This window comes from Schistocerca cancellata, chromosome 6 (assembly GCF_023864275.1).
Source record: "Schistocerca cancellata isolate TAMUIC-IGC-003103 chromosome 6, iqSchCanc2.1, whole genome shotgun sequence".
NCBI lineage: Eukaryota > Metazoa > Arthropoda > Insecta > Orthoptera > Acrididae > Schistocerca > Schistocerca cancellata.
In genome coordinates this window covers 227,285,784-227,312,882 of record NC_064631.1, presented here as the reverse complement: position 1 = coordinate 227,312,882, position 27,099 = coordinate 227,285,784, and the positions used below count along the sequence as shown (strand labels likewise).

The 27,099-nt window shown below is 42.0% G+C and overlaps 1 protein-coding gene across 1 annotated transcript in view; it reads left to right on the top strand.

Moving 5' to 3' along the window:
- Window positions 1-27,099, top strand: part of LOC126088259 (protein dead ringer-like) — a 482,246-nt gene that overhangs the window by 181,011 nt on the left and 274,136 nt on the right. Inside the window, exon 3 of the mRNA XM_049906388.1 lies at window positions 10,920-10,992. Coding sequence (XP_049762345.1) covers window positions 10,920-10,992 — 73 coding nt within the window. The remainder of the gene's footprint in view (window positions 1-10,919; window positions 10,993-27,099) is intronic.

Sequence of the window (27,099 nt, the reverse complement as noted above, 5' to 3'; positions counted from 1 at the left end):
AAGAAGTGCGCGGAGCGTCTACCTCTGCGCCCGCGGCTGAGTGATTGCTCTCCTTGGGTTTTACAGCTCCATCGCCCGCCTTAATAACGCCCACAACTTCCGCGCGAGACGCAGACAGACCCCACCTGACACACTTCTGCGCAGCTGCTCATTCGCCGCCGCCTCTGAGCGCCGTGAATTCAGACGCCTCTGACACGGCGAGCAGTTGTGGCGGATTTCCTGCCCGTCAGACAGAGACATTGCTCGTAGTCAGAAGTTTGTTGAGGCAGAACAAGAGCGACACTGAAATAGTGGGTGAACCTTTCTCCACTTGTGATGTATACATACACTGCTCTGTCATTCGTGTGGCTATATTAATACTTAGCAGTTCCTTGCTACGCGAAACTTGGTTCGTCGGACACCGGCTAAAGAGGGTACCTAAGATAATTTTATGCTACAATGTTAGTTTTTGTATTTAATTTTGTTTGATAATTGATGCTGAGCTCTCCGTTTTCTTTCGTTGTTAATACGTTTTATTACATTCCTGTTCGTCTTCCTTAACATTATTGCAGCCTGACTTTCAGGTTGCCGTCGATTAAGTGAATACTGGAATGAATATCAGCTTCTGACAAATAGCCATAATTTTGTGCGCAGTGATGTTTTCCGACAGACTTCTGCGGCCCACGCGACTTATTATCTCTTGTCATTCCTTTCATTTCAGAGTAGCACTTAACCCATAAATCTCAATTATTTGTTCTATACGAGACGTAATTATACCGTTTTGTCGCTGAAAAATGTCAATGCGAGACCACAACACTAATGATGATATTCCTTTTCACCGTATTCACTCTTCAATGCGACACATTTTTCTCGAAAACGGACGACTCGGCAGAGAACTTGGTTGTTGAAGTGCGTTTTGGCTGTTCAGGAACGTTCCACATCCAGATTATGTCTGCGTCATTCTGAAATGCTTGCCGCGCAATGATTTCTTTATCCGAGGAAATACGCTGGATACGATGCCAGGAGAAGACAAATTCGATAGCCCAAAGAAGCAGCCTACATGCCTCTGGCATGTGCAGAATGAGCTGGGGAATTATCGTGGAGCATAAATACCCTTGTAAAGTTTCCCGTAACTATGTGAGAGTTCACCCCTTACGTAGACAATCTGTTAGTACCAGACCACGGCAGTCCCATAAACACTCATCACCACCTTGCCTCATAATGATCGATTGATTCTTCGCCTTTTTCGGCGGAGGTAAACCCACTGCTTGGTTTACTCCTTTGTCTGTGTCATGCTGATAGGCCCAGCTCTCGTTCGTGATGATGAGGCGACCGAAGCAGTCGTTTGGATTAGCCTAATACACCTACAACTTATCCACTGCTGCCTCAGGTGGGAGGGCTTTTAAAATTACATTTACTTGCTTTTGGCAAATGACCATCTTCAGGGAGAAATTGGGCGTTGTATGAAATGTACATTATCTGTTTCACGGGAAACCTCGTTAGTGGGAAAAGTATATAATCACCTACAAAACAAAACCCTTTACACAATCAGGATTGTATAGAATCTTAAATGGGGAATGTGGGAATTTATGTGAAAGGCAACAGGTAATTGTTTCTCCATCAGGGAAGAAAGCGGGAATTTCGAATTCTCATTTAGTGCACATCTTCATAATTACAATCATGACACTAGCAGCACTGGGGAATCTTTGGATGTACTGCATAAACTGGAGGAGGGTATATTTTAGGGCGCTCTGGGGAAAACTGAATGTATCTTTAGGCTGGTTTTTAAAGGCGCTATAAATCTCAATGGAAAAGCTGACCACAGATATAAGAGTTTCCTACATTGTTTTAGGCATTTGCTGTGATGAGCTATAGGTACACGCTTTTAGCTTTCAAAACCTCCGATTTGACGTACACTGTTCACTCAAGATTACGCTCTAATTCTGCATTAACATTAATGAGTAATGTTGTAACATGCGCCAATATTTTTTTTAAGACGTGTCACTTTTTCCGTGCTACCATACCTCCCCTCTTCAATTGAATTTCTGAGAAGGTGATATTTCAATCACTTCAAGTTTCGTTCAAATATTTACACAAAATTTTAAAATTTTGCACATATAAATTTTTAAAATCCCTTACACTGTTTGAGAAACAATTCACAGCAATGTTCCGTTATTCAATAGACGAGATAATATGCTCAATTTACACATAAATCATGAAAGCACAGTAAGAGAGATTGTTTGTCATAGTTTAACTGTTTAGAAGTTGCTTAAGAATAACTTGCTTGTTCTGATAAGATTGAATACCGATCCACATTGAGGACTAACAGAAATATGACAGCCATTAATCACAGACAAACAGCGCTGTACGTGAGACTCCAAATTCAATTTCTATAACAAGGAGTTTCCGCAAAACAGAATTACATGTAACAAAATGTTCTCACTATCTTCTTTCTATGCCGATCCTTAGCTGTGTAGTAAATTCTGGAAATTCATCATCTACAAACCAAGGCATCAGAAATGGGAAACGTTGAATCTGAAGAAACGTGTCCGTGACCACGACGACCGAGGGAAGCGGTAATTCTTCAAATATCGTAAGCCTCCTTTTCATAATTAAGGAATAACATTAGGAATCGGACGTCAGTCCTCGACGAACAAACATTGAGAGGTGGAGAGAGAGAGAGAGAGAGAGAGAGAGAGAGAGAGAGAGAATTGTACGGTTAAATCCCATCGGTGAGTGGCTGCGCTGAGTCTGGTGGGAGGCCAGCGAGCCTGTCGCTATGACACAAAATACAGAGAAGTTTAATGAGGGCCAGGGATGGATACCACCACCACACGCATAATGATTCTATGTACCTAGCATTTATTTCCAGACTACCCTGGGTGTCGTAATATGACATCGGATTTTGTATGAATGTGAAAGTTAACAGATTGCAGATTTATTGTACATGCAATTATTCTGCTAATACATTTTTGTTCGAGTGTTATTTCCCAAGACCAGGAAGGGTTTGTGCGAGATAAACTAAAGTTGGCATGCGTGTTTCAAGATCTCAAAGACAATTGTTCAAATGTCATGCCAATCGCTTAACACTGGCGCCAGTAGTGCCATTATGAGGATGCAAATCAGGTTTGCTTTAAATACGCACTGCAGCGGTCGTGGTAGTTACTTACCTTTGAGTCTGGACGTGGTCAGTTGATGTTAGTCAAAAGTACCTTTAAAGTGGTGCCATTGTCAACACCTCACTGAGTTTGAACTAGGTCGTCTAGTGGGCCTACAATAAGCTGGCTATTTCTTCCGCAGTATTGTAGGAAGGCTTGGCAGTAATACAGACACTGTGCATGATTGCTGGCAGCGGCGGTCGCGACAAGGCACGCAAGAAGACCGGCTTCCGGACAGCCACTTGACACTACTGGTAGGAAAGACCGTGTTCGACGTATGGTTCTGGCGCACCGTACCGCATCTGTCAGCAGCAATTCGAGCAGCAGTCGGCACCACAGCGACACAATTACAAACCAGTTACTTCAAGGACAGCTCTGAGCCAGACACCCTGTACTCGTATTGTGCATTCCACTGACCCCAAACCACCGCCCTTTTCCGATTTCTTCAGTGGAGTCAAGCGAGAGCTCTTTGGTGGGCGGATTGGAGATCTGTCGTATTTTCTGATGAAAGCTAACTCTGCCTCGGTGCCAGTGATGGATGTATGTTTATTATAAGGAGGTCAGGTGAGCGCCTGCAACCAACCTGTCTGCAGTGTTAAGACACACTGGAGTTAGCCCAGGAGTTGTGGTCTGGGTTGCGATTTCGTACAACACCAGGAGCACTCTTGTGGTCATCCCAAACATCCTGACTGCAAATCTATACCTCAGCCTGGTGATTCCACCTCTCGTGCTGGCATTCACCAACAGAATTCGGGAGGGGGTGTTTTCCAACAGCACAACGCTCGCTCACGTAACCTATACCCCAGCATTATCTACAGTGTGTCGACATGTTGCCTTTGCCTGAACGATCACCAGATCTGTCCAATAGCGCCCATATGAGACATCGTCGGTTGACAACTCTGATGTCATCCACAGCGAGCTTTAACTGTCACTGTATTGACCGACAAAGTGCAAGAGGGTGCAGAGCTGCATCCCACAGACTTAAATCCGACACCAGTACGACACAATGCATGCCCGTTTGCATGCTTGCGTTCAGTTCAAATGGTTCAAATGGCTCTGAGCACTATGGGACTTAACTTCTGAGGTCATCAGTCCCCTAGACTTAGAACTACTTAAACCTAACTAACCTAAGGACATCACACACGTCTATGCCCGAGGCAGGATTCGAACGTGCGACCGTAGCAGCAGCGCGGTTCCGAACTGAAGTGCCTAGAACCGCTCGGCCACAACGGCCGTCCCTTGCGTTCAGTGTTCTGGTGGTTATACCGGTTATTAATGTAGCAGCATTTCACATTTGCAGTGGTAGTCGGCACTTGGATGGGTGACCATCCAGACCGCCATGCGCTGTTGCCATTTTTCGGGGTGCACTCAGCCTCGTGATACCAATTGAGGAGCTACTCGACCGAATTGTAGCGGCTTCGGTCAAGAATACCATCGTAACGACCGGTAGAGCGGTGTGCTGACCCCACGCGCCTCCTATCCGCATCCTCCACTGAGGATGACACGGCGGTCGGATGGTCCCGGTAGGCCACTCGTGGCCTGAAGACGGAGTGCTTTTTTATCTCGAGCTTACGTTAACCTGTGGTCCTGCAGTGTTAATGTTACCAAGATAAAGGTATTCCCGAAATTTAATTACCCGACACTGATTATACCGGGTGATCAAAAAGTCAGTACACATTTGAAAACTTAATAAACGACGGAATAATGTGGATAAAGAGGTAAAAACTGACACACATGCTTGGAATGACATGGAGTTTTATTAGAATACCAAAAAATAGTTCACAAAGTGTCCGACATATGGCGCTGGACAGCAAAACGTCAGTAACTGCCACCGTGACGGGTGAGAGGTAGGCCGATATGTTATAGAATCGTATCATCCCCAGCCTGGCTGATAAACACCTGCTGGAACGTACGATGTTTATGCAGGATGGCGCTCCACACCTTATTGCTAGTTTGGTGATGATCGTGTGCTCAGCCGCCACTGTCGTCATGCTTTGCCTCCCAGGTCCCCAGACCTCAGTCCGTGCGATTATTGGCTTTGGGGTTACCTGAAGTCGCAAGTGTATCGTGATCGACCGACATTTCTAGGGATGCTGAAAGACAACATCCGACGCCAATGCGTCACCATAACTCCGGACATGCTTTACAGTGCTGTTCACAACATTATTCCTCGACTACAGCTATTGTTGAAGAATGATTGTGGACATATTGAGCATTTCCTGTAAAGAACATCATCTTTGCTTTGTCTTACTTTGTTATGCTAATTATTGCTATTCTGATCAGATGAAGCGCCATCTGTTGGACAGTTTTGGAACGTTTGTATTTTTTTGGTTCTAATAAAACCCCATGTCATTCCAAGCATGTGTGTCAATTTGTACCTCTCTATCTACATTATTCCGTGATTTATTCAGTTTTCAAATTTATATTGACTTTTTGATCACCCGGTATATTGGTGCTGGGATTTTTTTTTTTTTTTTTCAAGTCAGTGTACGTTTGCAAATATTTGACAGTGACAGGCGGAAACTGCAGTAGCACAACAAAAATAGTTGCGGCCGTGAGTCGAAAATGACGTCATTTAAAAAGACGTGATATGATTTTATAGCACTGCGTGCCGACCCGCTTGCCACAGAGTCGGCCTGCTCGCGGGTGGTTCGAAGTGACTTCACATAGCCGAGCGGGAGCGGCTTCACGCCCCGGCGGGTGTGCCACGGCAGCGTCAGCGCCCGCGTGCTAATCGCTCGTGCCTGCTCTGCCTCCCCCGCGCTACGCACCGCCTCCACGCCCGTATCGTGCCCGCCGTGTCCGCGGCCTGCACATCAAACCGTGAAGTCTCGCCCGCCGTGGAATTGCGCACTCATTACGGCACGCTCGGTGCGAGCGCAGTAGAACACGCTCTCTGATGTGCGGTTCCGCACCGGCCTCACAGGTGATAGAGGGCGACCCCGGCCGCCTTTCTGTCCGCTGCACTGGCGGCGCGGCGCGGCGCGGCGGGCGGCGCAAAAATCGGATCAGCTTTCATGTCCGTGGCGGGCGGGCACCGCTGCGTGTGCGTCTGTCTGTGGAAGGGGGAAAGGGAGATGGAAAGGGCGTGGAGGGTGTCAGGAGGTGGGGGGACGGAATATCTTTGTGTGGAAGATATGCAAAACCTGACAGAAATATTTTGTGTACGTGGTGTTAAACAGTTTAAAAAAAAAATTTAGGAACTGTTTCTTGTAACAAACAGCTGTACTTGTTTTTATTGGGTTGGTGCACGAGATGGTAGCATTTCTGTTTCGCATGTTGGTATTCCGGTTCTGCGGTGTGGGGTTGATCTGTTATTCTGCGCAACGGATTAATCTGAGATGTATCCTTTACTCTGTGGCTCCTGCAAGATGCAATTTCCACCCCCACACTACTACAGAAGTCAGACAGACGCTCCTAACGTTCTAAAGAGAAATGCCTGAAAAACTTTCAGCAATAAATATCTTATGGAGTCGTCCGCTGTAAGGAAATGACACAAAAATTCACAAAATTTCTTACGTAACTAGTGGGATACTTGGGTACTGGAGTAGTAATAGTTAGTGTAAGAAAAAGATGAAACTAACGAAAGTTATTATTTATTTTGCAAAAATTCTGAGAAATCACAGTGGCACTTTTAGTAATGAATTCAACAAGTTATATCCTGGTTCTTGTCGGAATGCGAAGTTACTTCTCAAGGATAGGATTCGCTAATGAAATTTCTATACAAAGTTTAAGATGGTTGTTGACTTGGCAGAATGGCTGAGAGGCACGCCTACTCAACTTGAATAATTATCCATTAGAATGTTGCTAGGTACGGTCGAGGCTGTCACGTGTGAAATGCAGTGAAGTGTACTGTTGTGGAGGAAATATGGGGCTCGCAATAGCTGTAGCGCACAATACCGTAAGCTGTGATGACTGCTGTCTGCGCCGCTCGCTGCTGACAAATCTTATAATTCTCCTTCTATCTGGATTGACCTTCGCCAATCAAACTCTCCCTATGCCTTGATCAAGTCAAGGATTCCTATTCGCCCCTAGTCTAACTATTGGCGTTGGTACATCGGTCAGATAACCAGTCCACCGCGATGCCACTCAAAATTCGCTCACAGGCGTTTAACTATAACTGTCCGTTCACACCGCACAATAAGTGTGTCAGCCAACACAGTCAACAACGCTTAATCGCAAGGACACAATATAGAGTAGCACTTTGATTCGCTCTCGACAGAGGTCTCTCCTAGTGAAGTACTGAGGAGAGACTTTTTCCTCGCTCCAAGAGCAACAACAGAACGGCCTCTCCACGCCAGACGTGAAGGGGTATATATTTTGGTCTCTTCCATTATTCCTTCAGCTAAAGGCGTCAGAAATATCATCTACCAATCAGCATTGCTGTTCTAAAACGGGAGAATGAGGTTTCGTTTAAGGCGACCAATCCAGAAACCTGTAGCATTGGCGTTTGCTGTCTCCCTGTGAAAATCTCTGAAATTGCATGTTGGGTGTAAAGAATGTGTAGGCTGGCCGCTCCCACACAATATAGCGGAATTTGCTTTTAAGCCGAACACGGGGTTGTTCACCCCTTTCACTCGGGCCCACGCTGTCCACTACACGGGCGGTCATCAGCCCACATAGGCTGGGTCGTCCTCTGAAGGGATCGGCATCCCGTTGTGCAGTTTCTCTCCCAAACTAAAAGCTTCTGTGACCGTCGTGTCTGGAATGTATGTGTGTACGACAGCCTCGAGTATTTCAACCACAGTGCGCTTACTTGTTAATTGCATATTGTTTAAATGAATTCATACAACATTGACTTTATCTTATCGAGTTTGGGTTCGAATGAAGCGTCTTGATGTGCGGAATATGATTGTGAGGGCGGAATATGTAAGTAATGAAGGTCAGGAGACCACGACGTCTTACACGGATGCTAGGGGTTTACTTATCGATTGCAATTTGTTATTTGTAGTTAACTGTTGCTGTTTGAGTTTACATATTGTCATCCAGATATAGTGACTGAGCCTGTGGACGCTAGAAAATGGAGTACCAAGCGGAGAAATCGGGATTTCCAACAATATTCTTCTGCTTGAGTTCGGTAGAGGGGTGATAGCAGCGGAGACAACAGGAAACATTTACGCCCCGTACAGTCATAATGCCATGGACAAAGCACCACAAGATAATGGTTTTTCCCGTTTTAAGGAGGATCGTTTTGACATTAGTGACTCTCAAAGTTCAGTAAGGCCTTCGGAGTTTGATGAAGATCGTTTAAACGCATTAATCCACAATGATCCACGCCAATGTAGTCGAACTGGTGAACTCTATAGATATTCGTACTGTGAAGCTTTGCACATGTCAAACAAGTCTACATCTTGAACGCATTAGACACATGAACAGTCGCCCAAACATGCGCAGAGTCCTCAGTTTTTTTATGTGGATCGTACTGTCTCAAAGAAATGGAAAACGGCTCCAGTTCCCCTCTTCTAACGTTTACGGTGGGTTTCCCACAGTTATAAACCAAGTGCTGAAACTGGACGTTCATTCGAAAGTATTCTCAACTGGAAGTATTCTGTGTTCTACTAGCAACTCTTATGGCACTTGGCTCAAAAGAACTGTTCTCTACCATCAGTCGGATCTCATTGAACCTGCTTGTAGTCGTCTGGATAGAGAACGACAAGTTCTTGAAAATGAAATGGATACAATCTCCTCGTAGACAACTGTCGTTCGTTCATAGTTTCAAAGCAGAATACCCCTTATGAAATAAAGACTTAAAAGACAATCGGCGGCTAGGCGTATAGACGACACACATTCAGCAAACACCAAGTTTTCAGATATACCGATGCGTGTTATTCAAAGTTAATTCTATCTAATTTATTTCCATCATATTTCATGTGGAGGTATTTTGAGTTGCACTTTCTTGTCTACACTTATTTCTCTGGCTTCAGAACGCAGTTTCTCTCTCTCTCTCTCTCTCTCTCTCTCTCTCTCTCTCTCTCTCTCTGTCTCTGTCTGTGTGTGTGTGTGTGTCACACAGTCTTCTCGTTGTTTTGTTCGCTCTCTCTCTCTCTCTCTCTCTCTCTCTCTCTCTCTCTCTCTCTCTCTCTCTCTCTGTCTGTGTGTGTGTGTGTGTGTGTGTGTGTGTGTGTGTGTGTGTGTGTGTGTGTGTGTGTGTCGCACAGTCTTCTCGTTGTTTTGTTCGAAGGTGCCAAACAAGCATTCGAAGCTTGCTTTTATCTTTCTATGTCTGTCAATTTCAGAGAACAGTTCGCCCTGAAGCAGACGAGTGTCTGAAAGTGAAAGATCTCTCTCTTCAGACTTTCCCAGAAATTCAAAACTTAACTTCCATATATTCGACGATTACTCATGTTTTGAGTCGACGAGAAATTTGTTAAGGATTTATTTATGAGGCTTTTGCATTCCTTTTCTGGTTACGTTTTGGCTCAAGAAATATCAAGGAGTGAGCTTTGAGATAAGGATAGCAAATTGGCTTTGCAAGTGCATGTAAAACGCTAGAGCCGCATGACGTGAAGGTATTAAAATGCTGTCTTTCTGACATCTTAATGGTACCGTAACAAATGGGAAGTCCCACACTGAAATCAGCTGTCGTGTCCCTACCTCAGCAGTATCCTTTCGAACGAGCTCGGTGTGGGTTTTCCGAAGCAAGAAGCAGTGTTGTCATTTGCGGAAAACGGTCAACAAATATAATAGCTGGTCTCAGTAGGTTTTGGCAAGTGTTCGTCAGTTTTCGGTAGCTGTCGATTTCCATATACTTCATTCACTAGAGACTGTAAAATTACTTTTACTTCGATAAAAGGGTAAGCCCTTCTGTTGTTATTTTGAAATAAGGTATAACTGCATAAAACCTTTACTTTAAGATCTGTATTGGATTAAATGCTGAAAAAAAAGATTTATAACCAGAACGAAATGCAGCAAGAGATTTTCTACGGCCTACAGTTCAAGATGTTGAGAAAAGTGTCGGGTAGCGTAGGTTTTTAAATTAAAAATTGTGTTTTTTGATTCGCAGCCGGCCGGAGTGGCCGTGCGGTTCTAGGCACTACAGTCTGGAACCGCGCGACCGCTGCGGTCGCAGGTTCGAATCCTGCCTCGGGCATGGATGTGTGTGATGTCCTTAGGTTAGTTAGGTTTAAGTAGTCCTAAGTTCTAAGGGACTGATGATCACAGCAGTTATGTCCCATAGTGCTCAGAGCCATTTGAATTTTTGTGATTCGCAAACAGTCGAAAGTAGAAGATTATAAAAACGGCTGGTTAAAAAACTTTTAACCTGTGGCCTACTGAACCTGACAAAACGTATTAATCTTGGGGGCTGACGTCTTTCTGTAAGACAGATCTGGAAGCTTCTTCATAAAGTTTTTGCAGAAATTTTAAGTGCCAGTATATTTTCTCTGTTAAATCCGTGAGGCAACAATAAATTTTCTGCCAAATCGTAACCCAACTTTTCAAAATCAATGTTATCAAGTGGCATTAATCTGTAATCTTAAATCTCTCACGAGTGCTACAAGTATTTCTTCATAACGTTCTTCAAATGTTGATTTGAAAAATCCCATCTGCAGTATTATTATTGTCTGTTGATTTTGTACAATGATTTTAATCACCTTTGCACTGTAGTTCTAGGAACATTTAAACCATCGTCAGCAGCCTCTTCAGTCATTTCGCCTTCCAAAATCCTTTAAACCGCTCGCTCGAACAGCAAATTTCCATTCCCGCTGAGTTACAATGGTTAGCAAAAAAGCGCATAAGCTTCTTACGGAGCAGTTTTGTGAAATAATCTCTCTTATGTTGCAGTTGTACGAGATCAACAACGACCCTAGAAGAAAAGAGTTCCTAGATGATTTGTTCAGCTTCATGCAGAGGCGAGGTAGGTGACATCACTCAATTTCTGGAATTCCAATTCCTCATGAACGGCTACCGAACGCAGTGGCGCCATCACCTCTACACCGGACGTCAGGACGCGCTACCGGCTTGCCACTACCTGAATTATAGCGACGTTATCACGCCTATCGATTGCTGCTCGCGCGGACAATGGATCATTACTGTTGAATGTTCAGCAGCAGCAGATAGCATTCTGGTTGCCGCATCCTTCCGTTGCTATTCGGTTTTCTATTCAGCGCCATCATTGTTCATTCTCCTCATTTTTTTTATACCTCTCTGCTCTTTCCCCTGTGTAATTCGATTCTGGTGTCACAACACGGTATTGTACACAGGGCAATCTCACAATGAGTTTCGGAGAGACATGACTTATTACGCCTATTGAGTTACATACCACGCTTCTATCAGTCACTGTATTACGCATCTCCACACTTTCCCTGGGGGGGGGGGGGGGGGGGGGGGGGAACAAACAAACACTCTTCTACTAGTGGTCAGTTGAGCTTGTGGGCGGATTAATTCCTTTTTTTTATGGTGCGAAGTCCGCCAGATCGTTAACAGGCTGATGTCAACAAGCAGCTGATAGAATCTCCGGCTGCAGGAATGATTGGTAAATGTTTACGTTAGCTTGCGAGGCCAATCACGTGAGGACGCACATTTAGAGAGGAATCGTGCGCACTCAGGGGCTGTTTGCGCAACCTAATAAGTCAGCGTTCGTTGGAAATAATGTTGACATCGGCTATCCGGGCGGCGGCCGTGGGCAGTTGGTAATGTCTTGGGCAAACAGAAACCCGCCGAGGCGCGCCCGAGCGGAGCGAGCTGCCGCTGCACAGGTAGCTGCGCTGCCAGGGCACTTCCTGGGTCTCTACCAGCTACTTCGGCCGCTCCTTTCACTCCGCACCGACTAGTTGTACGTCCGCGATTACTGCAGGAAAGCTTTTCGAAGAGTATTTTAGTTCATCTTTTGAGTATCTCTCAAAGTTAAATGATCACAGTTGTCATTAATCTAATTTTCTTTTTACATTATATTATCGTGAATCGTCTGTTTTCAACTGCCCTACTCTTTTTACTTCTTCTTGTCCGAAGAATTTGAATATTTTTAAATTTTGCCACTCTCTTTCTCTCTTTCTTTCTTTCTTTCCTTCCTACCTTCCTTCCTTCCTTCCTTCCTTCTGAACTCCTTTCTTCTTTCTCGGTCATGTAGAGTGACCCTCTGTTCTCACCTGGGCCCACAGCATCGTATGTGCCACGTAAGGACACTATTACACTATCTTATGAGACCAAAGACGCTGCTGTCTTTGATTATATTGTTTATTACTCTAGGCTTATTTAAGCGCGATTGCAGTCTTCAGGTTATCTGTGAAAAATACATAGAATTATGGTTTGCTAGGTATATCAGGTATAGAGTCCATATGACATCTATGTCTCATAATCAGTTGCTGTCACACCATTGTATAAGCTTGCTCCTTTAATGCATACCAGGGATCATGTTACCAAGGAATTAAAAGTAACCACAAAAAAGCATGCATTTAAGGAAACGTCATAAAATGTCACAAACGTCGCGCACCACAATACTATGTGGCATAACGATGCCATAAAAAGCACTAAGATTAAATTGCAGATGGGTGTAGAATCATATAAAAACGAATCACATAAGCAATTCAATACAGCTGACAAGAACAAAGAAATGACCTAGAGAATACCAAAGAAGCGAACGGCCTGTAACCATGCAACATCGCTGACAAGTGTCAACACAGCTGCCGCAAGACGTCATTATGAAATAAACTTTCATAATTCAACAACTATAAAAATAATTGCTCCAACAAAAAAGTTTAACATGTACTACCGCGCCAACAGCATGAGAGGGGCAACCGTACACAATAGTGTGACAGCAAGTTATACATAGATTTCATATGGATATCAACACCACCTGATGTAGGTAGCAAAACGTATTTTACCATACGTTACATTAATACTTAAAAATTTAAAATACTGTACCAAACTATGTACTTTTCACAGATAACCTGAAGATGGCAATCACGTAGAAATATGCCTGTAGTAATAATCAGTATACTCAAACACAGCAGCGTCTTTGGTCTCATAACTCTGCATAGTAGAACGACTTTAAATTCAGTTTCACAAAACGCAACTTTTATAAATTCTGATGGTGGACAGTATTCGTATTGGTGAAAGCAGCAGCATTCAACGTCTCTAGAGGGGAGCGCTTCTTGTTATCGACTCCAGGAATTTCATAAAGAAAGAGACAAATGAACTGTATCCCGCCATTTGATGATGATCTCTTCATTTACTATGTATCCCTTGTTTTTTTTGCGCATCTAGTATTAGCTATCATTAACAGAAGACGCAATTATGACTTATGCTGCCTACTGGTGAGTTTTCATGCAGTTTCGAAGAAAGTGTATTGTTGCAACACTATAATGGTAGTCACTACTGTATTGTGTGTTGTCCTCGTGTGAAGCTCGTGATATACAAGTATATTCTGTCATAAACTTCTGTATAAAATGTCTAAACAATGTGTAAATAGGCACAATATATTTTGTTGCGTATGCGGGGAATATACAGGGGAAAGCCAAAGGCATAATCTTACTCCCGTAGTTAAAAAGGCTTAGGAGTTGTATTTTGACTGCAGAGTTGGGGACCAAGATAAGCCTTTTGCTCCTCACAGTTGTTGTGGTACATTGCAGGTAACCTGCGTAAGTAACTACAGTGTTCCCGAGCATAAGTACCTTTCATAGCACCAATGGTGTGGCTAAAACAGAGGGATCCTGATACCGACTGCTATTCTTGCCTAAGTGTAAGGGTATTCTGCAAAACCAAAACATGCTATTCAATACTCAGACGTGCCCTCAGCCATGTGGCCAGTTCCTCGTGATGCTCCTCCACAATCAATATCACTTCATCGAATTACGCAGCCAGAACATAACGTCCTCAGTAGGGACTTGAATCTGATACAGTCACAATCTAAGTTACAAACTTCGCGATTCAAAGATGAACTTTGCTCACTCAGGGTACTAATGTGACTTCATGTAGGAACTCCAGAGTGTATATGAATCATTTTTCTCTTCCTCCGGCGAATTTGTGTACTGCAGTGACACAAATGTTATGTTTGGAGGGCTATGACATGTTCACAGCCCTGAGGAATAGAGACTCTTCGTTGATTTCTGGAAACTAACATTAAAGGCATTCCTCCTTCGTAATGGTAATAAATATCCATAAATTACAGTCATATACTCGGTTAACAAGAAAGGGGCTTATGAAACTATGCGTGACTTGTTCAGTTACTTGCACTGTGCTATGTTTGCAGATCTGAAAGGCTATTGACTGGTATGCAAGAAGGTTACACGATGTGCTGCTGCTTTTTGTGCGAATTAGAGAGTCGTAATAATAAAGAACATCACTTACGTAAAGGGTGGCCTAAGCGAAATGCCTGCTGTCCAGTGATTGTGTTTTATGAGCCGTTAGTAAAATCAAGAGGTACATCTCCCACCCTCGCATATTGAAACGGGGTTAATAAGGATTTTTATAAAAGGGCTGGACAGAGAAGGGGAAACTTTCGCGCACATGAGACAAAGTCTCCTAATATCAGCGGCGCAAAGATTAAAGAGGGACTACTTATTGGCCACCAAATGCGACAGCTTATGCAAGATACAGATTTCAACAAGTGTACGCAGTTTCTTAGAAATCACAAATCTGATGACTACAAAGAGATTGTGAATAACATGATGTTTCCCACATGTGATTTGTCATATGTCATTGAATTTACATTTCCTTCATTGCCATCACGACTTTTTCCCTCAGAACTAGGGGGATACAAGTGATGAACACAGGGAATGTTTTCATTACGACTTTGTGGTAATTGAAAAGCGGTTTGTGGGGAGATGGAACTGTAGCGAGTTAGCAAAATATTGTTGGTCTTTAGAAACACTGCAGTACATGAATACAAAACAAAACGACCAAAATGTCGTTTCAAACAATCCTTGGGAGAAATATTTGTCTTTTCAAGGTTTCAAATTAATGTATTTTTCTTAAATAACAAAACTTCTACTTTTGGAAAATTGTATGTAGTAGGAAGTTTTTATTTTCAAATCCTTATTCCCATAACCATGACAGCTTGGAAAGCAAAATTGTATCCAGAGGGCAGACAAAATTTTAAAATGCGTTGTATAGTAGTAATAGGGATGCTGCACTCTGTCGATGTGGATTTACTGAAAAATGTGGCGATGTAAGTCAGTTGTACAATGAGGCACTCAACTTTCCACCGGCTTTTCTAGCGAAGAGCATTCGAAGAACAGTGTAGGTGGGGAGACAGTAATGGTGCTTTCTTTTGATTTTAACGGCGTTTTCTTTTGATTTCGTCTAGCCATTTTACTACAGACTTTGACTACAGATATCCCTTTCTGAGCGCAAGAGTGTCGAACATCCTATCGGCGAACCGATGCTGTGAATAGGAATTAGCATTAATAGGCGTACCAACATCCACGCCGTACGAAAAGTTTTTGGCGACTCAAGAAGTAAGTAGAAAACGCTGTCCATTCTTCGGTTCAACAGTGCATTGGCTGTATTACTTAGCCCTTACTTTTTGAGGGACAGACAGTGCTTGAAGCCATAGACTTCGGTTGGTCGACGAAGTGAAGTACCACTGTGCTCCCCGAAATCTATATATATCACTACATCAAAGTTTCCTGCTGCGGTTTTCTGTTTGTAAGTGAAGGCTAGTTATGATACGATTTTCACTACACAGACTGATTCACAAGAAAAGTTTTTGTATATAACCTATTACCAGTTGACCGACCGTAAATACTTCTGTTAGTACACTGGAAGTATGAATTGAAAAACGCCTTCTGTCACAAATTTTCGTGTTTTATTAACTACACGATGCATTTCGGAGCCTGTGGTTCCAACCTCAGGTCTAAGTTGTCTTAATATATGATTTATTTTTGTTCTTGAATGAGATGAGATGCATGTTCCTGTCATGAAAAGGTTTGATGTTAGGTTATGAATTTCGCAAGTCAAATACGAAAAATTGTGCGAAACTCTGAGTAAAATGAACAGTGTAAACTTACCACATAATCCAAAAACGGCGTTTTTAACTTCCGGTTCCTCCATCGTATTCATGCATATCACTTCACTCGAAAGACACATTTGCATACACAGTTTTGTAAACACTTCACAGATGTTGTTGTACACGTATGATCAAAGATAAATTTATTCGTAGTTCCATAGAGTAAATATCTCTGGAGTGAGCATTGCGTTCTGCACAAGTTGTCAACATTAAACCAGGATTGTCACGTGTTTTCGGGACTTTGCTGTCCGTGTGTGCTTTCTGAAGCGTTTGAAGTTTATAATATCAAGAGTTTTTGTTGTGTTTCACCGTCTGTTGATAGTGCAATAGCGAGGGTGAATTACTGTTGTTGCTATCGGATGCAAAGAAAAATATGTGAAAGGAGGGATAGTAACTTTTCATGGGTACATACCATGTAGCTCTAATTACAGTTATCATATTATTAAGAGAAACTGTATATGTTTAAAAATTTCGAGACGCCTTATAATTAAGGCTTGATTCTGTAGACCTGTTTTTCTACGATTTTATGACTATATAACAGATATTACGACTCGTACAAAAGCTTACAAACAATCGCTTCCTCTCGTAAATTTGCTAGTGGAACAGCAAAGGGAATGGTTAGTTGTTTCAGTAAATACTATCCTCCATGCATTTATCAGTGACTTATCGATTATGTACATAGATTACTCAGTCTACTATTTATTTAATAAACTGGGAGCAAGTACTTAAAATGCGTTAAATAAATACCTCAAAGTACCACCAATAAGAAAAATTGTGCTTTAGGTCGCAAAAACGAGAAAATAAATACGCAGAAATACAAGAAAAAAGGACGAATTAGCAGGGATATAATCGCTAATGTGTGGCAAATTCGGTGTTTTTCAGACACTTGCAAAAGTACTAGTGTACTGTCGTTTTGCAGGACTATCACTGCAAAAATGTACGTCAGGCTCTGTAATACTGTAAAGTGCCGTATCATACCGAAAACTACCAAAAATCGAGTGCATCTGAACTATGACACCTATCGCAAAGAAGCAGAATGCAATATCACTTGCCCCTAAAAGTTACGTAGCTGGTTTATTCCCGGTATCAAATGGATACTATTAAAATGTCTGCGCAACATACATAAATAATCCACGACACATACGAAAAGAATCCGTCTGTACTAGGGATGTAGTGACATTCTAAATATACAGGGCGCTATACGGACAAACACACGTCGTCCCGAGATCACGTGACCAGACCGGCAATGTATGTTGACAACACAAAATCTGTTCTGCGCATGTGAATGCTCACTCCAGAGATATTTACTCTATGCGTAGTGCCAGAGAGCTAATTATTAAACAACTGACGTATGCAGAGAATAACTTACAAACCATAGATAAGATAGACATCATTTCACTGAAACCAACATCTAAGTCACGTGACTAGGGGCACGAAGCCGAGCATATCATTACTCATTTAGAGTGCACAATTTATGACATCTTTGTTACAGATCAAAAGTTATGCTTTTTACTAGATACAGATATAAAGACCTTCACATATGCTCAGATTATAGAGTTATTTTCTATACTGCAGATCAGTAAAAGTGACAAAAATCTCATTTGCGTAAGTGAATTACTTTAAAATATTTGCTGAAGTATTTTCATAAGTTAAAAGTTCGTGTGAATGTTGGTCCTTGGATGTAAAACTTCGTGAATGACTAACATTTTGAGACATGTCGTTAATATCCAGCTCGCTACACCAGTATAGTCAACGTTTTGTAATATATTACGCTTCCTATCTTGATATCGTTTCGGTATCTGCAATGGAGTAAGCAAAAGTTAGAAAACATACGTGTTTATTTTGTGTAAATACCTGACATTAAGCAGCAAAACGAATCTCCTCTCTTGCAGAAGTTTACTAAACCACTTCACACGTTTTCTTGTGGAATCATTAGAAAACTAATGCTGAGTTCGAAATTGTTACTTTGTCTTCCACTTCTGTGAAAGCCACGCACTACAAGAATTCACAGTGAAAAAAAAAAAAAAAAAAGTGACGTGTTCACTAAAGAACAGTCATTCTGTCGCTTATTAGAAGAACTGTCGATAAATTTCAACTTGACCACATGTAAAAACGATAACCACTGCTTTATTATCAGGAATTTCGGAAAAACTAGGTTAACTGCAGTGTAAGATTAGTACTACAGTTCGTTGAATTGTCAAAACCAATGCTTGATTTCAGCTGTAAATGGGAGGAACTGTAACTGTCAGCTCCCCTTCACACAGCGCACAATGACAGGAACTCGGCTTTCTGCCCCGAGTCATGTGACTTACATGTTGGTTTAAATGATTAACACGGCAGAGATAGAGTCATACGCGATCTATGTTATATACGGTCCATGGAATAACTTTAGAACAGGTCTTTAAAGTTACTGAGGCTTGTGGAATCTGTCTGTTCCCTTAACATGTATTCTGTTTTTTTTTTATTATTATTCGATGGAGATACGTCTCTAGTTGTTCTAACAGATTTTCTTGACAGGTACACGCATTTCACCTCATTCAAGAGAAAAATACATCATGCGTTAAAACCGCTTACAGCCGAGGAGGGACCCACAGGGTCCGAAATGCATCGAGTAGTTAATAAAATTCGAAAATCTGTGACTGAAGGCGGTTTTTAATTCATACTTCCAATGTACTGAATGCAGTCTAGTTTGCAGCTGCAAAATATGGATAAAATTAAATTTACATTAGTGTTACCCGAACGAAACCGGGTCGCATCGCTGGTGCAACACAGTAGGGCTTGTCTGGTGTTCGTTTTGACCTAAGTACTACAGCATCGATGACCAATTCAACGGGAAGGAAATTTCTCTTCATGAGAAGTCGAAAAATTCCCTACATAAATTTATCAATGGATTCATTGAATCTATGGCACACAGTTGTGACCATACTCAGTATCGCACGAGAGAATTTTTGCTGTTACTGAGACACTCCGCTGGTGAAATCATCCTGCTCTGCTTTGAGTAGCTCAGATTTTTCTGAGTATCTAGAACATCACACACCAGCATACTATAGTATTGTCTACCTGCAGTTCTGTCATATGTGGATCGGAATGAATTGTAAGCTTATCTCGTGTGATATTATCCATAAAGACACTGTCTTCTGGTACGAGTGAATTTCGCAGATATTTTACAGTCAATATGGTGTATCCCGAAGAATTGCGGTAATCGCGTAACTGTTGTAGTCGAGAAACTTATGGTCAAATGTACGTTACACAATGCTATGCTCTGAAATCGTTTTGAATGAACACATCGGTTCACCTCATTGCCACAAGATATCAAGGTCGGCAACACACAAATTAGAGAGAGGCTGGAAAAGTGTGCAGCTGCACGTCGTAAGCAGACGTGCTTGCTTGCTTGAGTGTCGGAGGTACTTCCTGCGCAAGACGCTTTGCTGGTAAGCACTTGAGCGCTTATTACGAAAGGCGTATATGATTGCAGAAAAGCCTCAGGAGACGTATAATAGACTTTTATGCCACAACGTTAACTGGTAATGTTATTTGAATGACATCATTTCCTTCTTGGCATTGACATTCATTCTTTACGGCTTTGAATGAATCGTTCCATTAACGGCAGTTGATGTCGCCACTGTCAATCGACTGCATTGACGTAATGGTTTAAATATAAATCTTTCATCTGCAAGTAGGTTAATATTAAACCTTGGGTTCAGATATCGCATCGGGGAAATAAAGCACTATTTCTTTTCCATACCCTCTTTGTTCATTTAACGGTCTTTTAGAGTATTCTAAAGAAGTACAGAATGAAAAAAATAAGTGTATCTTTGAGAATGACTTCCGCAGCTGACAGAATGGAATAACTGCAATCAAAGTTACGACCGAAAGTATGACCGTGTAGCAGCTTATATGCACATTAAAATGTTGTTCTGTCATTTTTCTTTTTCGATTGAAGGAGCCTATAGAAATTTGAATGTTATTCTGTCGAGTTTTCTACCCAGTAATAGAGCTTAATATTTGCTAAAAGTGCTTAACATCGTCGCTACATCATTTGGTAAGGCATTATTTGGGCACTTCAGTGAAACAGCAAAAGAGCGGAGTTCTTATGTACGTTTTGTAGGCTAAGAATGTACGGCAAAGACATCTCTCTGGTACTTGAAAAAAAAATGCTCCCAAAAAATAAGTGATAGATATGATGATCTTGCGTGATACTAGAAGAATAAAGACGTGAACAGGTTAAACAAATGTAAGTTGCTTAATACTGTACTGTATTCCTCCCTTGTAATGTTCTGTGATTTCTAAACATTACGATCCAGAAGAAAAAAGGTTGACGTATTTGAATTTCTCTGTTGGGGCGTATATTGAGAAATTTCTGGAGAGTACGATGACTAATTGGTATATACCAATGTGGAGAAGGTCTTAGCTGTAAGTGACTCTTAAAAGTAGTACAGCGATGCCTTTTGTATATTCACCGCTGGTAAGCGTCAAGAATGGGGCTGATCATGCTCGTATGCAACAAACTACCAACTAAGATTATCCCATTATAGTTTGGAATGTCACCTCCTACAGAGACTCCCACCGATTTGCTGATTGGACGGTAGGCATTTTTCGGTTGTCCGTTCTTTTAACCTAGTGCTTTGATGTCCCACAATTCATTATCTGTTCTAATTACCGATATTCGTAAGTAAGTGTATTGTTTCAACAAAAAACTTCATATTTCAGTTATAAAGTTCCCTCACCTCTTCGTCCCTATTCTTTTTTGTTTGAGAAATTACGGTTATAATGTATGCAGCGACGATTTCTGGAGATATAATTGGCAAGAGTTGATATTTCCTAGAGGGAATGTTAATCACTTGGACAGTTCTTAACTGACTATCAAATAACAGAATGATTTTGAATGTCTACATTCTTATAAGAGCCGTCACAACTTTCGTTGCATTTTCCATACCTATCATAGAGGAGTTTCTGAAGAGGTAATTACTACAGCTGTCCACATACAAGAAATTTATATTTTTATCTTCTGTCTTTGCTCACATTTATCGTGTCCTCGTGGTTATCTTTTTTCTTTCTTTCTCTTTCCATCAGGACTTCGCTCGGTACAATATCTGATGCAGCGGTTTGTCCACTGAATTTGGCCTTTTAAAGATTCCGGTTCAAGTGAGTGGTTTGTGACTCATACCTCCAAAGTCAAAATCTCGTCCGGAAATCTGCCCTGAACTGCAAGGGGTCATGTCTCTTACAGGTACTAAACCAGTAAGGAGAGCTTCCGTTCACTTGAAAAACTGCTAGAGGTGCTGCCATACAGAAGCACTGAGAACACACATCAAGTGTGCTCATGTCATACTGATCTCAGCGAAAGCCAAAGATATGGACTTGGACCTCGGTCTGGCACACTGCTTTAATCGATTCTGAAAATGCAGTAGCTTATAGAGTTCGAGTATTGGTGTAGGTGTTTCCACGATAACGTGGTATTGCACCACTATATGGTATTACATCTTACACCATGCATTTTTCCTAAATACAATACGAGTAACCTAGGGATAGCACGTGTCGTGTTTGCTATTCGGTGTGGGACGTTTGTACAAAAGCAGCCCACTGTACATACGGTCTTTCTTCATTGTAATTTCTTTTTCGCTTGTACAAATTTGAAGAGCAAATGGAAGAACGATGTTGTCTTCGATGCCGTTAATTACTTCCATCTCCGCAGCGTTTAAGTCGGGTGGCTTTTATCGTTACCCCGTGGCGAATATACATCGTTAAGTGGAATGACATTGCGTCATTAGTCATAAGTATTTCCGGTATTGCCGTGAACACGAAAAATTCATTTGAAAATTATACACTTAATATATCAAGTACCACGACGAAGCACCCTTTCTCTGTATGGAAGCGTTTGCTTTTCGGCTTCAAATGTTTGTACGCTGGAGACCTATAGACGGATTTACTGGACTTCGAACGCAGGTGTGGAGCGTATGATACTTATCTTTACTTTTTGTAGCTGATCGAGCGATCGAGGTTAACTACCAGGGACCCTGGGAGATTAATTTGATGTCGGGAGATTGGCACCGAGGAGCGGGCATGCGCGCGATTTGTCATCAATCACGGCTGTAATTAATTGTGTTATTTGAACCTAGGCTGTCTTACAGCGTTCGTACGACCCGAGGAATCTACAGCTTTTTTTTTATTACCTGTGGCGTGAAGGTTATTTAGCGCAGTGGAACTAATTGATGAGAACACAGATATTTATTTTTCGAAAAATAATATCGTGCAAAGCTCGATAGCATAAGTTAGTGACAAGTGCTGATATTTTTTTTCCTTTTATCTTTGTATAGTTTCAGCATAAACTTTACTGGGTGGACAACATCCTCCATCTCCGTCTATATAGCGTAAAAAATTGCGTTTTTTATTGCAGCTCCCCTGCCCGGATAATTTCTATTGAAAGTTGTTGTCTCTGCTTGCTAGAATTTCCACTTGACTGAGTCTCATAATGCTAGGGCAGTTTTATTTTGGTACTTTAAAATATCATTCACTACCTTCTCCATCTTTTTAGTAAGAAATTCCCAGAAAACCTCCTTATTGATAGGTTCTATTTAGTCCCTCTACATTTTGCATTTAAACTGTCTTCGTTACTTTCATCGGCCTCCTATAACATACATTTCAAATGCTGTCACTTTCTTCCTCTGTTATCAAGTGGTTAACGTTTCACTTTCATAAAGTCTCTAAAATCCACAACTTTGAGCACTTTTTGCTCTTATTTACTTTTTTTTCCTTCTCTTCCTCAATGATAATGCTACGAATATGAAATAGTTAATTTCTTAAGCAGCAAGCTGACTGCATTGAAGGACTATTTCGCCTGCGATTCGTAGCGTGGATATACGTTCCATTTACGCTTTTAAATTAAATTTTGAAAATAACTTCTCTTCTACCATTGTTGATTCTACTTAATTATAAAAAAAAATAGTTTGTATTAACGATGTTAGTTAAGGTTCGGTTTGCAGGCAATTACATTGTTGACGCTGTCGTGATCATTAATTCTCTTTCTCCTTATTAGCGTGCTGGTGAAGCGTGTCAATCTACAGTTGTTTAAATGTTTACTGCTGTTTCGCCTAGGTGAATAATCATAATCCTAAACATCGCGATGGCAGAGTGGAATCCCTAACGGGGAATAGAACCAAGAACAGTTAAGGACTTGCACTGGCACAGTGCCGGTCCTGCAACATTCGTTACTGGAGACGGAAAATGAACACCCTGAAGCAATAGTGTCATAAGATTGAAGTTTCATTCACGTATTATTCACGTTCCACAGTATGTCTGCCCACAAGGATAGACAGGTTATCTTGCACACCAAAGTGGTAGCCGGCCGTTGCGACCGAGCGGTTCTATGCGCTTCAGTCCGGAACCGTGCTGCTGCTACGGTGGCAGGTTCGAATCCTGCCTCGGGCATTGATGTGTGTGATGTCCCTAGGTTAGTTAGGTTTGAGTAGTTCTAAGTCTAGGGGACTGATGACCTCAGATGTTAGTACTTAGAACCATTTTCAAAGTGGTAACCAAGTTAAAACAAATAGTGACACATGAAACATTCAGTAGAAACAATGGCTGAATATAACTGAAAAAAAAAGAAATAATCAACAGTAAGATTGAAACGATCAAAACTGTTAATGATAAAATGGTAGTTTACTCTTATACGCTTTTTGAACTTCCAATAAATTTCCTTTTTAAGTAGGATGGATATGCCACACTCTAGTAACTTAGACTGTAATTACTGTGCCACACATTTGTTTGTTGTAGATGTGACTGTAAAATATACACAATGCTATAAATCAAACCGCTGTCTTTAAATGTATGTTCTCAGCTTCAAAAATGGTTCAAATGGCTCTGAGCACTATGGGACTTAACTTCTGAGGTCATCAGCGCCTAGAACCGCTCGGGCTCTCCGGCCGTCTTCTCAGCTTCGTTTATTTATTAGTTAACCGTCTGTGTAAAACTAAAATATCCGTGAATTTTGCTACGTGGCAATTTCTGCATGTTCTTGCAGTTGCTAAGTTTTGATATCGAGTGTGTTAACGAGCTCCCCTCTTCGTTGCGAAGCCAGCGTTAACTGACGCTCTCGGCCAGATGGTCTCGGCCAGTGAAATAAACTGACACAGTTCGCTCCAGCTGAGCTCGCACGCCGGCAGGGCCGCACTCGTAGGCCGATATATCAGGCCGGTGTCAAACAAGTAATTGGCTACGCTCATTGGGGACGCCGCGTATTAAGGAGAAAGTAAATTCTCGGGCTCCTCCGCGTGGGCCGATGCTGACAGCGGCGACCGCGGGGAATTTATCGCTCCGTGCGACACCGTCTGTGGCCGGAGCGGCCGCGTCCTGTCCGCTGAGGGCCACTGCTCTCCGACGCCACTGCAACGGTTGACGCGTTCTCCATCCACGTATCCCGCTGCCGTTAACTACTGTGTACGTTACCAAGTTTGGTAGTTAAACCTCATGCCTATAAGAAAGAGAGAGAACCGTCGAATATCTTATTAGACCTGGTGTGATAGTTGATGGGTGTAGCATGACTTCCAGAAGGTGATCTCGGCAGTTCCGCACTGCCCCTTAGCCAAGAAAATTCGAGCGTAACAGAACATAGAATGTCACTGTCAACGGAGAGAGAACTTCAGAAGTAAAAGTAACTTCGGCCGTAATCCAACTGAGTTGTTATAGGATCACTACTTTCTACAATGTACGTAAATGACGCAGCTGATAACGTCGGAAGTTTCACGAGACATTTCGATGATGATGCTGTTGTATACAGAGAAGTCACAACGCTAAAAACGGTAAAAGAACTGCAAAGGATAGATGCTGGGCGTAGGTATTAACAATTGACACTCAACATAAACAAGGGTAAACACTGCACATTAACTAGGAAGAAACATTCAATACTGTTTGGTTACACGATTGGAGGACAGTCACTTAAAGCAGTCACCCCCATTAAACATGTAGAACTGGGCGTACGGGGAGATTTCAAATAAAGTGTAACGACTTTATAAAACTGATCGTAGGTGAGGCAGGTGCCAGACTGAGATTCATTGTGGAGGGGGAAGGGGGAGGGTTTTCTGGAGATAGCTTACAATACTGCCGTTCGAGCAGTCTATGACTATTGTTTGTCAGTCTGGGATCCGTTCCAGACAGGAGTGGTAGAAAAAACAGAGAAGGTCCAAAGAAGAGCGTCGCATTCCGTTGCAGGTTCATTTAGTAAGCAAGAAAGCGTGACGGTAATGCTCAGTCAACTCGTGGCAGGCGCTGCCTGAGAGGCGTTTTGCATCACTGTGTGCTTTACTGTTCAAGTTAACGAAACGTATACCCCTAGAAAAGCCCATCAATATATTGGTTCATCCTCCATACATTCTACCGGCGGAAAAACAAGACACCGGTGTGGCCGAGCGGTTCTAGGCGCTTCAGTCTGGAACCGCGCTGCTGCTACGGTCGCAGGGTCGAATCCTGCCTCGGGCATGGATGTGTGTGATGTCCTTAGGTTAGTTCCGTTTAAGTAGTTCTAAGTTCTAGGGGACTGATGATCTCAGATGTTAAGTCCCATAGTGCTAAGAGCCATTTGAATCATTTTTTGAAAAACAAGACAACGATGCACCCTTAAGGAATTATCCGAATGGGACGGTAATGGTTAGACGTGATGTACATGTACAGACACAAACAAATGATTACAGTTTCAGAACAACAGGGTTATTTATTCAAGAGCAAGAGCTTCACAAAATAAGCAAGTTCTCAGGAGAATACACCGTGGCCTTATGGCATCCTTCGCAACTGCATCAGCGCATGCGCCCAGGTTAGAGGGGTGCAACGTCGTACTGGTAAGTGGGCTCACACTGGCAAGAAATTTTTAAATATGACTCTAATCTGTAATCACTGAAATAACATCAAATTCCCCCGCGCGCCTTTATGTTTCATTTCGTTTCTTCTTTCCCTTCTGGGCACTTCCCTTTCTTTCAGGCGGTGTATATGAAAGCGAAAAAATGTTTAGGCTTTGTAACACCAGGAGGAAGAAAAAACGCCTCCCTGAGCAACAGCGTGAACATACGTAGTTTAAACAATTTTCTTCAAAAATTCATTTCTTTACTAGGACAGCTCTATTGAAAAATGAAAACAGATTTTGCGTGGATTGGTACGTAAAGAATTCTGAGAAGTGTTTGTGTGCCATACTTGTTTTTGTGATATGAGTGGGCATCTTCCCAGAAATGACCAAGGAGGAACGTTTGTGTATATAAGTCATTCATTTTATATTTTGCCATATATTAGCATGTATTTCTGCATCATTAAAGTATCCCAAACCACATATAAAGCAGTGTTAAGTACGAAAGTATTCTTATGCTGTGAAGGAGAGGACATTACGCTTCCGAAGACCATAGCACTGTAATAAAACATGTGTTTACCATCAGCAAATTGTCGTAATTCAGACCTGTCATGGTTGCGTTCTCTGTACGAAGTCAGGATTTTTTATAACGTTCCTTTTTGGGAAGTGTCAATCACATAAAAGAGATATGAAAGTTTTAAATTATCTAACTTTACTGACATTATCACGTAACTGACTTTGCATTACTTGTGGTAGCAGTAGGGAGTGTTGCCCTCTTGATTATAAACAGGGAGATCACAACTCGATAAAGGTATTTACTGAGTGTAGTGTGGCTTGAATCAAAGAAGGGATATCACAACGGAAGATGTCCTATGTATGACCTACGAACGTTGCAGCTCGTCGAGAGAACGCAGACATCATCTCTGACCTGCCTGTTATAAACAAATGTGCAGCAAACTCCGCATCACGACGCAACTTAACAGATATTGGACGTGGGATGGTGATCGATGTAAGATGCATGGGTTTTAGAGTATTGAAGGTTACACAAGAATACCAGTTTTCGAGTGTGTAGAATGGATCTTCACTGTCACAGGGATTATGTTTTTGTTTCCACTCGAGTAAACCTCAGCAGTATACCATAAGTGTTTGACGACCAGAGAGTGATGCTTAGCGGTCGTTGCGGTGCT